At 35.7% G+C, this 14,463-nt stretch overlaps 2 protein-coding genes across 6 annotated transcripts in view; both read right to left on the minus strand.

Moving 5' to 3' along the window:
* Positions 1–14,463, minus strand: part of PTBP3 (polypyrimidine tract binding protein 3) — a 91,943-nt gene that overhangs the window by 63,861 nt on the left and 13,619 nt on the right. For all 4 annotated transcript variants that reach the window (XM_040239348.1, XM_040239350.1, XM_040239351.1 and 1 more), the window contains one exon: positions 6,282–6,366. In XM_040239348.1, coding sequence (XP_040095282.1) covers positions 6,282–6,366 — 85 coding nt within the window. The remainder of the gene's footprint in view (positions 1–6,281; positions 6,367–14,463) is intronic.
* The window catches only part of LOC120863304 (immunoglobulin-binding protein 1-like), a 33,658-nt gene that overhangs the window by 5,632 nt on the left and 13,563 nt on the right, over positions 1–14,463 (minus strand). For both annotated transcript variants that reach the window (XM_040239428.1, XM_040239435.1), the window contains one exon: positions 6,282–6,366. The gene's annotated coding sequence lies outside the window, so the exon portion shown is untranslated. The remainder of the gene's footprint in view (positions 1–6,281; positions 6,367–14,463) is intronic.

Genomic DNA, 14,463 nt, shown 5'->3' on the forward strand with positions numbered 1-14,463 from the left:
AAGTCACATATCCACGTATTTACCACTTTGTGTAGACCCAAATTTCCACCTGGTATCATTTTCCTCAAGTCTGAGGAAATTCCTTTTCCATTTCATAAAATTTAAGTCTGTTACTAACAAATGTTCTCAGCTTTTGTGTGCCTCAAAAAAGCTTTAACTTTTATTTTTGAAAAATATTTTAACTGGACATAGACTTTCGGTCTGATTGTTATTTATCTTCAGTACTTTGAAGATGTTTCTCCATTGTCTTCTGATTTGCACCACGTTGGGGCAAGAACTCTCATTACTCTTATCTTTGTTTCTCTGAAAAATGTGACTTTTTTTTCCCTCTGGCTACTTTTAAGATTTGTTCTGCATTCCTGGTTTTCAGCAATTTGATTATGATGAGCCTTGGTGTGGTTTCCACTGTGTTTATCCCGCCTGTGGTTCATTGAACTTCTTGGATATGTGGGTTTACAGTTTCCACCAAATTTGGAATATATTCAGTCATTATTTCTTTAGACATATTTGTTTCCCAACCCCCATCTTTTTTGCTGGGACTTCAAATATACACATGTTTAGAACCACTTTACTTTGTTCTACAGGTTACTAAGGCTCTGATTTTTTTTTTTCAGTTTTTTTTTTTTTTTTGGTCTGTGTTTAGTTTCTACTGTTGACTTTAAATTCGCTGATTATTTCTTTTACAGAATATTAGCGTTGTTAAAGCCATGCCTGTTTCTTTTTAGATGCTATATTTTTATCTCTAGAAGTTACATTTGATTTTTATTTTCTCTTTGTTGATATTTTCCTTTAAATCCTTTCACATACTTTAATAACTGTTCCAAAGTCCATATCTGCTAATTTCATCATCTGTCATTTTTTAAACCTGTTTCTGTTGACTGATTTTTCTTCTAGCTATGGGTCACAATTTTGTGGTTCATTCCATGTCTGGCAATTTTTGGTTGAACGCTCAACATTGTGAGCACCAGCATTTGTTTCATCGCTTTAAAGTGCCAGACTCCTTCTTGGAAAAAAGTTACTTTCAGATCAGGTATTTGTTTTATAGCTTGTTTTTAAGTCTTTTTAGGGTGGGTTTAGAATAGTCTTTATGGCAGAGCTGAAATACCACCCCTACTGGTCAGGCATGTGTGGCTTAATATTCAGCAATAAATTCAAAGGCAGATTTCTAGAGCATTTTTCTCACAGATGGAAGCTAATACTCCTATAGGCAGAAAGATAATAGAGGAAAACCCATGTAGAAATGTAACACTTCCACTTATATCTTGTTAGACAGCACTCAATCACATGAACACACCTAGCTATAAGGAAGACTAGAAAAGCAGTCATTTAATCTGGGTGACAACATGCCCTGATAAAAATTAGTGCTCTGTTGCTTAAGAAAATAGGAAGTATTGGGGCACACAATAAGTAGTCTCTGCCATCATTCCTAAGATTACATTTAGAAGACAAGTGTAAAACATTTGTCTACAGAGCCAAACATGCTGGAATGTGAAGTCAAGTGGGCCTTAGGAAGCATCACTACGAACAAAGCTAGTGGAGGAGATGGAATTCCAGTTGGGCTATTTTAAATCCTAAAAGATGATGCTGTGAAAGTGCTGCATTCGATATGCCAGCAAATTTGGAAAACTCAGCAGCGGCCACAGGATTGGAAAAGGTCAGTTTTCATTTCAATCCCAAAGAAAGGCAATGCCAAAGAATGCTCAAACTACTGCACAATTGCACTCATCTCACATGCTAGCAAAGTAATGCTCAAAATTCTCCAAGCCAGGCTTCAAGAGTACGTGAACCGTGAACTTCCAGACGTTCAAGCTGGATTTACAAAAAAGGCAGAGGAACCAGAGATCAAATTGCCAACATCTGTTGGATCATCAAGAAAGCAAGAGCATTCCAAGAAAAACATATACTTCTGCTTTATTGACTATCCCAAAGCCTTTCACTGATAGGATCACAATAAACTGTGTTTCCTAAAGAGATAGGAATACCAGACCACCTGACCTGCCTCTTCAGAAATCTGTATGCAGGTCAGGAAGCAACAGTTAGAACTGGAATGGAACAGACTGGTTCCTAATAGGAAAAGGAGTACATCAAGGCTGTATATTGTCACCCTGCTTATTTAACTTATATGCGGAGTACATCATGAGAAATGCTAGGCTGCCAGAAGAAAATATCAATAACCTCAGATATGCAGATGACACCATCCTTATGGCAGAAAGCCAAGAGGAACTAAAGAGCCTCTTGATGAAAGTGAAAGAGGAGAGTAAAATAGTTGGTTTCAAACAACATTCAGAAGGCATCTGGTTCCATCACTTCATGGCAAGTAGATGGGGAAACAGCGGAAACCGTGACAGACTTTATTTTCTTGGGCTCCAAAATCACTGCAGATGGTGACTGTAGCCATGAAATTAAAGAGGCTTGCTCCTTGGAAGAAAAGCTATGACCAACCTAGATAGCATATTAAACAGCAGAGACATTACTTTGCCAACAAAGGTCCGTCTAGTCAAGGCTATCGTTTTTCCAGTGGTCATGTATGGATGTGAGAGTTGGACTATAAGGAAAGCTGAGTGCCGAAGAACTGATGCTTCTGAACTGTGGTGTTGGAGAAGACTCTTGAAAGTCCCTTGGACAACAAGGAGATCCAATCAGTCCATCCTAAAGGAAATCAGTCCTGAATATTCATTGGAAGGACTGATGCTGAAGCTGGAACTCCAATATTTTGGCCACCTGATGCAAAGAACTGACTCATCTGAAAAGACCCTGATGCTGGGAAAGACTGAAAAAGATCGAAGGTGGGAGGAGAAGCGGATGACAGAGGATGAGATGGCTGGATGGCATCACCGAGTTGATGGACACGAGCTTGAGTATATTCTGGGAGTTAGTGATGGACAGGGAGGCCTGGCGTGCTGCAGTCCACGGGGTCGCAAAAAGTTGTACACGACTGAGTGACTTAATTAAACTGAAACTATAAAAATTTTGTGCTGGACTGTACTGAAAACAAAAAGATCTTTCAACACAGTACTACACATGGCTTTCTTTTAGCAACCCATTATTAATGTGATTTTTAAAATTATTTGTGTCTTTGAAGAACTACTTAAGTATCTTAAAATGGGATTAAACTGTTTAAATGAGCCCTAGAAACTTTCCAATAAAATTTGTTCAAAATCAATCAGGAACATTTATTCAAAGTCAAGAACTAAGAGTAACATAATCTTTAGTTTTTGAAGTTTTTAGAGAATTGCAAATATTGAATCAAGTATTACCAAAGTATTTTTAATGTATAGGTGACCTAAAAAATATAAGTAAAATTTCTAGGTACCAATAGGCCAGCCCCTTAGGAGGACCCCTTTCAGTAAAAGGCAAACTAAAATTAGAAATTTTCCATCTACCACAGGTATTGAACAAGGAAGTATATGTCTGTTCAGAGATCTGAATGGAGAAATGTAAATATCTAGATTTTTATTTTCTCTTTTCTTCTGATATGAATCCCCAAAGCAATATATTAACATATACATTAGGATATCTTAGCAGAACTATACTACGTTTGCAAACTCAGTTGTGTCTGATTCTGTACAATTCCATGTACTATAACCCGCCAGGCTCCTCTGTCCATGGAATTTTCCAGGCAAGAATACTGGAGTGAGTTGCCATTTCTACCCTAGCATATCTAGCAGAGTAAACACAAAAGATTCTCAAAAATAATTAGGTTGAAGTTTATCTCATAACCAAAAATTATGAATCAAGTAAAAATAATATACCATAAGCAAACATTAGCTGATACAAAACCCAGGAATATTAGCACCCTTAAGAACTCCGTAATTGTAAAATCTGAGACTATAAAAATTGTTTTAAATAATTAAAAAATTAGGGGGAAAAACAATAGAAACCATAAGAAAAGAACATGATATTAAAAAAAAAAAAACTAGGTGGTCTTTAAAAAATGGGTCAAATAGACACTGAAAAATATATGCCTTGAAATCAAATACTCAACAGAAGGACTAAACAGCATATTAGACAAAGCTGAAAAACTGAAAAAGGGGTGAATCAGAAAACCATTTCAAGGAAATTATCCAAAATACAGGACTTTAAGGAGAAAGAGGTGACAATGAATGCAAGACGTTAAACAAATGCAGGACTAAATGAGGTGCCCCAAAACATGTCTAACTGGAGTTCCAGAAGGAGGCAATTCTGTGGAAAGTTGGGGTCACTACTAAGCAGGATAAATGAAAGTAAGTCTGCAGCAATGGTCTTCAACCCTGGTTGTACCTTACACGTTATCAGCTAAGAAGCTTTAAAAACAGTACCTAGGCCTCTCTTTCCCCAACCAACAATTTCAGAATTGGTGTGGAGTAGGTCAAGTTATCTGTATTTTCTTCAAAGCTTCCCAAGCTATTTTAGTGAACCCTCAGAGAACCAGTGATCCACACCCAGACATAGCTAGAGACACAGAACAAAATTAAAGAGGAAAATGTTAAAACAACTACAGAGAATTAATTCTCTCTACATAATAATAACAGGCTGACAAAGGCTTCTCAATAACAGAGGCTAAAAGAATAATAAAACAGTACCTGCAAAGTACTAAGAGAAAATAACTGTCAACCTAAAAACACTGAACCTAGAATGAAATAGGATACAAGAAGAAATTCAAAACATAAGACAAAACAGAGCGGACTACTGCTGCCAGATAAACTCACAGCTCATACTTCTTTCTTTTCCTAAGCAATCAATCAATCAAGATGTCAGTCTTTCTGGTCATCTGTTCCAGTAGTTTATAAATATGATCAAACAAACTGACCTCAGTTTTAAAGTTAAAAGCAAACACGTGCCCCACCCCCTCCCAGATGTACCATAGCTCTAAGAGTAAGAGCCAAATTTTCCTTAAAAGTCTAACAGATCAAGAGGATAATCAGAATTCAGAACTTCAAATTCTAGTTATTTCCTTCATTCAGTAATGCTCTTTAAGTGTGGCTCCTTAAATGTCAGCATCATCATTCCTGGGAACTTGTAGAAATGCAAAATTATCAGGACCCATCCTGGATCTACTGGCCTAGCAATTCTGAGGATGAACTCTGCAACTGTGCTTTAACACTCGGATGACTCTGAAGCCAGGTCAAGTCTGAGAGAGCTTTCAGTCCTCTGCTCCTATTATCTACAGTTCACACTTCCACAAGAACAAACCCCCTAGTGCTGCCCCACCAATGAATCTTCTAGAGTAATGTTCCATGGATGACCAATTCTCATACACTTTTAATCTCTTCACTGAATTTCCTTTTCATCTTTTGTCTTAACTGTCACTTCTCTTATAGGGGTCCTCACATAAAGGTTGTTCACTCTTCCAAACATCAGCGTCTAGAAGGTGAGGTCCACTCATTCTCTAACTTCCTATAACTCCAAAAACATTTGGATGAAAAAAAAAAAAATCTCACCTTTTCTGAGACTCTCTACTCTCATGGCTTCCATTGTTAAGTGACTGTGATATCAATTTCCAAATTTCTCTTATGATGCTGAAACCAGAAGAACCCACTACCTACCTGACACTTCCATCTGGATGTTCCCAGAGGAACCTCAAATCAATGTATGAAATGTGAACATGCTATGTTGTCCAACCCTATTTTTTTCTGTATTTGCTAAAATAAACGAAGGCACTACAGGTCAGCTACACAATTATCCAAATCTAAAATCTGAAAAGCATCAGTGGAATTCCTTATTCACACATTCAACTAATCACCAATTACCATCAATTTCACCTCTAAGTTCTCTAATTCTCTCCATCACAACTGCTACTGCTACAGTACAAATTTTCCTCCCTTACCAGGATTTCCTGTACAGCAATAGCCTCCTCACCCCCTCACTATCTCTTCAGTACTTCACTCCTCCAATGCATTTTACAGTCCTCAAATTTCAAGAACATTTAGTTTTAAAATCATGTGACCTTATAAATTTTTAACTTAGTTTTAATACTTCTAAAGCCATCATCATTCAGTGCAAGCTTTTAAATCTAGTTCTTTTACTCAATAGTTCTAGATCACCAACTTATTGATAATTTATCACAATTCTGTAACAAAGAATCTCAGTCAAAAATTAGATCCAAATTAATCTTTTAAATTTAAGGGTGCTGTAACTAGTAACTTCATCTATATGAACTTCACTGCCACAAATTTTAGCTTTTGTTATAAATAGTAGCACTTGACGTTATAAGATGAACAAAATAAGAACACTGTGGAAAAAATGTTTGAAATCCAGGGAAGAAAATTCTCAAATTTCGAAAAAAAAAAATGAAAACTTACCGTATACACCTGCAGAAGGAGTGGAATTGTTCATGGTAAAAGGTCCGTTAATGATGCCAGAAGAAAGAAGCTCATCAGACCTCCGCTGAAAAGCAAGAGCAATATTCTGTTAATAAAAACAAGTCTCTGATAATGATCCATAAATTTACTACCAAAAATTTTAAAAGCTAGTACTATTACTTAAATCTGACATCATGGCATTTAAGGAGAACACCTCAAGAATCATATCTAAAGGTTGGAAGAGAACAGTAAAGGAAAATTACCGCACATCAAAATGATTGTTAACAATAAAAAACAGAACTGCCATCACATAATTGGGAGCATAATCCCATAACCTTTTTTGATCAAACCCTCTGAGATGTTACATCTGAAGTACCAAAAACCATATTCAAGGGTTGTATCCTAATTATTATTTTTGCAGTATACTTTTAAGTATATTTAGTGTATTTTAAACACAATTGGTATATTAAGCATGTTAAGTTTTTGTAGTATGTTTTTAAGCATCTGCATATGAATAATTTGTGCAGCACTCCCTGACTTTTTCATACATATATATATAAATATATACATACTTTTTCATGATATATATATTATATACATATATTCTTAAAAGTTGAACAGAAAGATGTAATTTATTTCTATATTGGCCAAATCCTTTAAATAAGTGATTTTTCATCCATTATTCCTTAAATGGTCTTTACTGTGTATTATTTCTTAAATAACTACTCTTTTAAGTAATTTAAGACTTTTTTCCAGGCAAGAGCTTGACCAATTTCAAAGTTGAATTATCAAAGCTAGAAGGTGAGTGAGTGGGACTAGCCTTTTCATTGTAACCATGAGGTCTATTACCAAGATTAAAACATTTATATATAGGAATGACAATAAGCAACATGTATAAATTTAAAACCAACCTATTTCAAATGGTCATTTGTTAAGCTCTCGGTCAACGTTTTTGGTCACACGTCACCACTTGTGAGATCTTAGTTCTCTGACCAGAGATCGAAACCTGGCCCCCAACAGCGGAAGAGAATTTCCTGATCATCCCGACCCAGGAATCGAACCCATGTCTCCTGCTTGGCAGGCGGATTCTTTACCGCTGAGCCATGGGGGAAATCTAGTTATACATACACAATGTAATTAGTAGTGAATAGCAATCCCTTAAAGGTAAAAATATTCTTTCAATAAAGGAAACTTTCTAAAGTTTTAAAAAGAAATCCAAATTTTTGATACCAACAAAAAGCAAATTCCCTCTGTTAGATAAATTGATAAAAGACTGGATTTTGACAAAATCAAAATGGAAAGGACTGCAAAAGAGATTTTTAATAAAGTTCCATTTGTAATTAACCTTTGAGAATAAGAGGGGCTTCCCTGGTAGCTCAGTTGGTAAAGAACCTGCCTGAAGTGCAGGAGACCCGGGTTCAATCCCTGGGTCAGGAAGATCCCCTGGAAAAGGAAATGGCTAACCAGTCCAGTAATCTTGCCTGGAAAATCCCATGGACAGAGGAGCCTGGTGGACTACAGTCCATGGGATGGCAAGAGTAGGACATAAGAAGAATAAACAATGTGGCATTAGAACTTTCCTTCAGCACACTGATGACATCTGTTTAGGAAAAAAACAGGAGGTCAAATTTTTCACTATAACCATCTTCATTTAAACATTTTTGCATACTTATCCAATTATATCAGGAAAATATATAGACGTTAATTAGCTAGATCATTTTCATAGTTGTGTTACCCTACTGCACACTGTACAAAGTTATAATATGAATCTATGTTCCTCTGTAATCTTTTTAACTGATAAGCTTTTGTCCCTTTGTTAGTCTCCATTATAACTATTTAATGAATTCTTAAATTCTATAATTGCTTATTTCCCTACTACTCAATATTAGCATCACATGTAATTTATTGATCCCCAAAATTATGCTGCAATTAGAATACAGTATTTTCTGTATTTTATATTCTATCCATAGAATAAATATTCAGAAGAGACAATCTTTTCTTTTTGAGTGAAGGTAGAACTACAAGAAATCTCAAGCTTCTATTTAACAATATATAGTAACTTCAAGTTACTAATACACTACAAGTGACTACTAAGATGCATTTTTGCTTCTACAGTAAAAGTGAAAGTCGGTCAGTTGTCAGTTGTGTCCGAATCTTTGCAACCCCATAGACTATACAGTCCATGGAATTCTCCAGGCCAGAATACTGGAGTGGGTAGCCATTCCCTTCTCCAGAGGATCTTCCCAACCCAGTGCAATCCCCTGCACTGCAGGTGGATTCTTTACCAGCTGAGCTACTTCTAAAGGGTTCTTCAAATATTGCTGGAATTGGCACATGACTGCCACAATTTTAATATTACTCAGTTTGGCTCACAGTAAAGATTCTAACCTTGTTCAAAGAGAGGTCTGGTTTTTGCCCTCTCCTTCTAGGAGGTAATCTCTAAACCCCTGGTAAAGTTATGCCTGAGAAAGTGTCTTTTTTTTTTTTTTTAAACTTGAGGGGCTTTGAGTCACCAGACAGTGTTAGAGGCAAGGTTGATGACATGGCTGGAGAATGAATTTTAAGATTAGCCTCCAGAGCAATCAAGTATGCTTAACACAGAGTTGCTGTTTGTGCTAAATAGAATTGCTGTTTTGTAGTTTAGTCGCTAACTCATGTCTGACTCATGTCTGTGACCCCATGGACTGCAGAGCACCAGGCTCCTCTGTCTATGTCCAGGCAAGAACACTGAAGTGGGTTGCCATTTCCTTCTCCAGGGGATCTTCCTGACCCAGGAATCAAACCTGGGTCTCCTGCATTGCAGGCAGATTCTATACCATTTGAGCCACCAGGGAAGCCTGTTCCCTAACTTGACTGTTGACCTAATTCCTCTCATGGATAAATGATGAATTAATAGAACAAATATATTAAAACTATTCATTTAAAGGATTTTTAAAAACTTTATTCTTCACCTTTAAATCACCATTCAGATTTCTAACTGTAAAAGAAAAATTCAGTCCAAAACTGTGATCTACTAGTCAAATATTTAAAAAAAGATAAATTTATATGGCATATTAAGTAAATTAATGCATCATCTTAACTGTTATATCTCATGTTTCTACACGAAATATAAATTATAACAAGGAAATGGTGAACATTACAGAGTCTTCAAAATAAAAGCATTTAAATTTGATAATCCTACTAGATCTTCAATAGTAACAAGAAGAATTTTTTAAAAGAGTAGCCTAAAATAATGCATAAGTAAAGCAAACCCTATAGGATCCAGTGAAATGCTGGAATGCCTGTTTTTATGTCTTATACAACAAGAAAAATTAAAATACTTGATCCTAAAGTTTTATACTTGGAAATAGCAGGGATGGGGTTACCATTCATTTTACAGAATAAACAATGCGTATCTCAAATAATTTTGACACTTTAAAAAACTGATAACTTTTGACCCTAATAATTTCAGGATGTGATAAAAGACAAAGATAGCAAAAAGAGCTTATATTTGAAAATGCAGTCATAAAAAAATATTCTGATAATCAAAATTTACTAGCTAAGCTTTTTTGCTCCCAAATATTCATTTTCCAATCATAGAAAATAAAGGTTTTAAAACATTATAAAGCTCAAATCCCAAGTCATATTACTTTGTAAGCTTTGTAAAAAGTGACAAAAACACAATCAGTTCACTAAACAACTATTCTTTCCTTGACATCAATTACTTCTCCTGGAGTGGGGGTGGGGCGGGAATCACTGCCTGTAATTAACAGACTACTTCACAAAAAACAAAAAGTATTTATGAAAATTATGCTTAATATTTATATCCTAAGTGTCTGAAAACTAATTTTCCATTATAGTCAAGGAAGAGCATTGCAGACCTAGGTAAAACTGAGTGTCTTGTAAGGGAGGAAAACGTTTGCCTTCTTCTCTTCTAGGTTCTTTGGCTGGTCTAAAAATTAAACTGACACGAGACAGATTAACAGGAGAAAAACAAAATTTAATTTCATACATACAGGAACTCAAGAAGACATGAGACTTCAAGAAGTGACCAAAGCATGCAGTTTTTATGCCTTTTAGACAAAAAAAACACAATTATTTGTGGAGATGTGACAAAACAAATGGCCTGGGGCTTAATCAGCCTTCTCTGCCTTGAATTTCCTATCTCTGGTGATAAAGATGACTTCTACCCTCCTTGCACTAATGTAAGGAGGATACTTTCACTTGGAAGATTTATTTCCTGCTTTCAGGGAGACAAAGCAGGGTCAGTGTGCTTGCATCATCTGTTTCTTAAGTAACTTTAATTCAAAATAATCAACACACCAAAGTGGCCTATTTTAGGGTGGCATATTTTGCTCCACCTCTCTGCTGGAGCTTCTCTGGTGGCTCAGACAGTAAAGAATCTGCCCTGCAATGTGGGAGACCTGGGTTCCGTCCCTGGGTTGGGAAGTTCCTCTGGAGGAGGGCATGGCAATCTACTCCAGTCTTCTTGCCTGGAGAATCCCCACGGTCAGAGGAGCCTGGTGGGCTACAGTCTATGGAGCTTCAAAGAGTCGGAAACGACTGAGCGACTAAGCACAGCACTCTGTGCCAGCTATGGTAAGGAATTATAGTTTAAGAGATGAATGGAAGATAAGCAGAATGAAGACTCTAAATAAACGATGGAAAGCTTATTTGGATGAGCGACTGTAGATGATCAACAGAAGAAAACTTAAAAAAAAAGTTAAAAAGTGAAAGAAAAAAAGACTGTACCACAGGTAAACAAATTATCATTAGACAAAAAGGCTTTAACAAATCAAATAATGAAGACATCATGGGGTGGGGGTGGAGCAGGAACAATATTTGCTCAACAGTCTCCTTAGAAACACACAGTAAATTTATAAAAGTGCGACAGTTGTTCTGTGGACTTGTTAGCTTTCTGGTTAAGTCAACACACCAATCAGCTTCACTGCCTCAAGTATCAATTACTGAAGCTCTCTCCTGCTGAAGAATAATTAAATACACAGGGCCAACAAAGCAAAGGAATACTGCAATTAAGGACCACAAAGTGTTTTATTATCAATTTGATGGGAAGTGGTTCTGTTTAGCATTAAAGTGAGATTATTAATATGACAAAAGGCAATCCACACAACTGCGAATCAGCTAATAAAATAACAGGTAAGGAAGATTCTGAAAATAAACCATTAATTAGCTCATGGTTAAATTTCAGATCATACCTAAATGCATGTGAAATTCAAGAATAAGATATTTATTTTAGTCTATCAAGGTACTATGATCATAAAAAAGAAGCTATCAAAAAAAACTCATTATTTTCCATGATACTAGAACTATCTTTTTTTATTAGGTATTAAGTTTGCTCTAAGGTATTAGCTTATAGTTAACACCATAGGTTTTTCCTTCTGTATAATTAGATTAAAACTACAATAGATTGGCAAAGTTTTGGAAAGAAAAGAAAATAATGAAATAAAGTGTGTCACTGTTTCCATTGTTTCCCCAGCTATTTGCCATCAAGTGATGTGACTGGATGCCATGATCTTAGTTTTTTTGAATGTCTTAGTTTTTTTTGTATGTTTTTTTAATGTCTTAGTTTTTTTGAAGTTTTAAGCCACCTTTTTCACTCTCCCTTTTCACCTTCATCAAGAGGCTCTTCAGTTCCTCTCCACTTTCCTCTTCACCTTCTGCCGTAAGACTGGTGTCATCTGCATATCTGAGATTACTGATATTGATAATGTATTAGAAGAGGAAGAAAAAATATGGATAGCTGTCTCTGGTGCAGTGCTGGTCGCTCAGTCGTGTCCGACTCTTTGCGACCCCATGGACTGTGGCCCACCAGGCTCCTCTGTCCATGGATTCTCCAGGCAAGAGTACTGGAGAGGTAGCCATTCCTTTCTCTAGGAGATCTTCCCGACCCAGGGATGGAACCCAGGTCTCCTGCGTTGCAGGCAGATTCTTTACTGTTTGAGCCACCAGGGAAGCCCTATATGTGCATTAGAAAGGTACTGGAAGGGTAAAGAAAAAGCTAATGAAATTGTTGTCTTTATGGAAAAGACAAGAAGAGGGGCAACACTGTGAATAAGAGTTCTCCACAAGTACACAGTTGAATCTGTTGAAATACTTCTGTTCTTTTATTTATGAATTTAATTTTTACTTTTATCAAATATGTGTACTAGAACAAATATTACAAAAGAGTTTATATGATAAAAGCAGATCTCAGCACCCAAACCCAGTCTTTAAACAGTTCTTATTCTAATGGCTGCCACCACAACACTGGACAACATGTTTATCTTAGTACTTATAAGTTATCAACTTGAAAAATAAACTGACTGACCTCCAATATGAAACCTTAAGAATTTATCTCTAAAATTCCTCCCTTTTCTGTTCTCTTAATGTCTGAAATATATGCTATTAGTTTTAATTCTTGTTTTAAGTATCTTTAAACTTCAAATACCAAACTTATATCTTTATTGCTTGTCAACTTGACATTATCTCTTTTTGTATATATTTTGAAATGTTAGATCTCATTCTTTTATTTTTTATTATTTAAAAATATTTTCATTTTATTGGAATATAGTTGATTTACAATGTTGTGTTAGTTTCAGGTGTACAGCAAAGTGATTCAGTTATACATACATTCGTTCTTTCTTTGAATGTTTAAAAAATATTTTGGCCGTGCTGCACAGCATGTGGAATCTTAATCCCTTGACCAGGAATTGAACACAGGTGACATTATCTCTTGATTCTCCATTTTGAAAGAAAGCTTTTGGGGCTAGTAACCTGTTCCCCCCCTTCCCTCCCTCTCCATCAGCTTCATTTTTACTTTTACTGGTATAGTTGTTATATTTTGCCCTGCAACAATAGCATTCTTGGCTTTGCCCATTTCTGTCCTGTCCAAAGGATGACTCAAAATTGAATATCAAGAAACAATATTCATATTTTTATTACTATGTAAATATTGTACAAGGAAACATAATCCTGGAACACTTTGCTTTTTACTCTATATGTCTAACGTCACAACCTTAGAACCACTTGAAAAGGACTGTTCTTAGAATCAAGATTAAATGGATTATTTATTACACTCTATCAATTTAACACCACGATATATTCCAATTTGGTTCACAGTTAGACATCTTTGTTTATGCATTCATTCACTCATTCATTCATTTTGCTTTCCATGACATTTTAAAACTGTCTCTATTTTTCTGACACTATTATCCTTCATTATATCATCAAATTTTCCCCAAACTTTTCATGATACCACTCATTCTATACAGTTCTCATTTTTCTTCCTAAGATCTCCCACCTAAAACCCTCTTTTCTCTTGCTTCAATCTTGAATGACTGCTTTCTAGGACTTCTGAACAGTCTTTAACTTAAGCCTTCTTTTCACTTTCATCTGGGTTGACTTAACTTTTTCCTGAACTTCTGTCTTCCGTGTCCTTAGTTCACATTATTTTGCTGCAACCTTAAATAACTACCTAAATGACGGTAAACACCAAGTTAAAGTTTCTGGGTCCATGCATGTCTAAAAATTCTATCCTCATGATTAATCATTTGACAGTAAAGAATTCTGGGTTAAAAATTATTTTTCTTAAGAAAATTGTAAACAGCATACAGTATTAGATGCCAGTCTGACATTCATTTCTTTAAAACTGACTTGTTTTTTTCCTCTGCCTGGAAGTTTTCTGAATCATCTCTTCACCCATGGAATTCTAAAATTTCACAATAACATATCTAAGTTATAATGCTTTGTACTTCCTGTACTAGGTAATAAACGGGTGGATCTGAAGCCCAAGACTATCATTGTCCTATGCACTTCCAGTATTAAGCAATAAATTAGTCGGAAGTCTGAAGTTAGCATAAACTGTTAACGCCCATCTCCAAAATCAACCATGGAGAAGCTGCAGAAGCTAAAGGGATGTGTGAATCGCTGGAATGAAACTAATGAGAGGAAGGCCTTGATGAAATATAAGGAAAAAAAGACAAATCAACAGCTGAATTGAAATTAAATTATTTCTCTTAGAAACCAATAGACCAAACACATAAAATATGACCAGAAAAAAACAAATAAAACAATCAATAACTTGAGCTAAGAGATATACTGAATGCAGAGCCAGACAGCCAGCTAAGAATAAACATTTATAAAAACAGACACTGTGCCAGATTGGCAAACTTTATATGTAAAGGGCCAAATAGTAAGATATTTT

This window comes from Oryx dammah, unplaced genomic scaffold, assembly GCF_014754425.2.
Source record: "Oryx dammah isolate SB20612 unplaced genomic scaffold, SCBI_Odam_1.1 HiC_scaffold_1, whole genome shotgun sequence".
NCBI lineage: Eukaryota > Metazoa > Chordata > Mammalia > Artiodactyla > Bovidae > Oryx > Oryx dammah.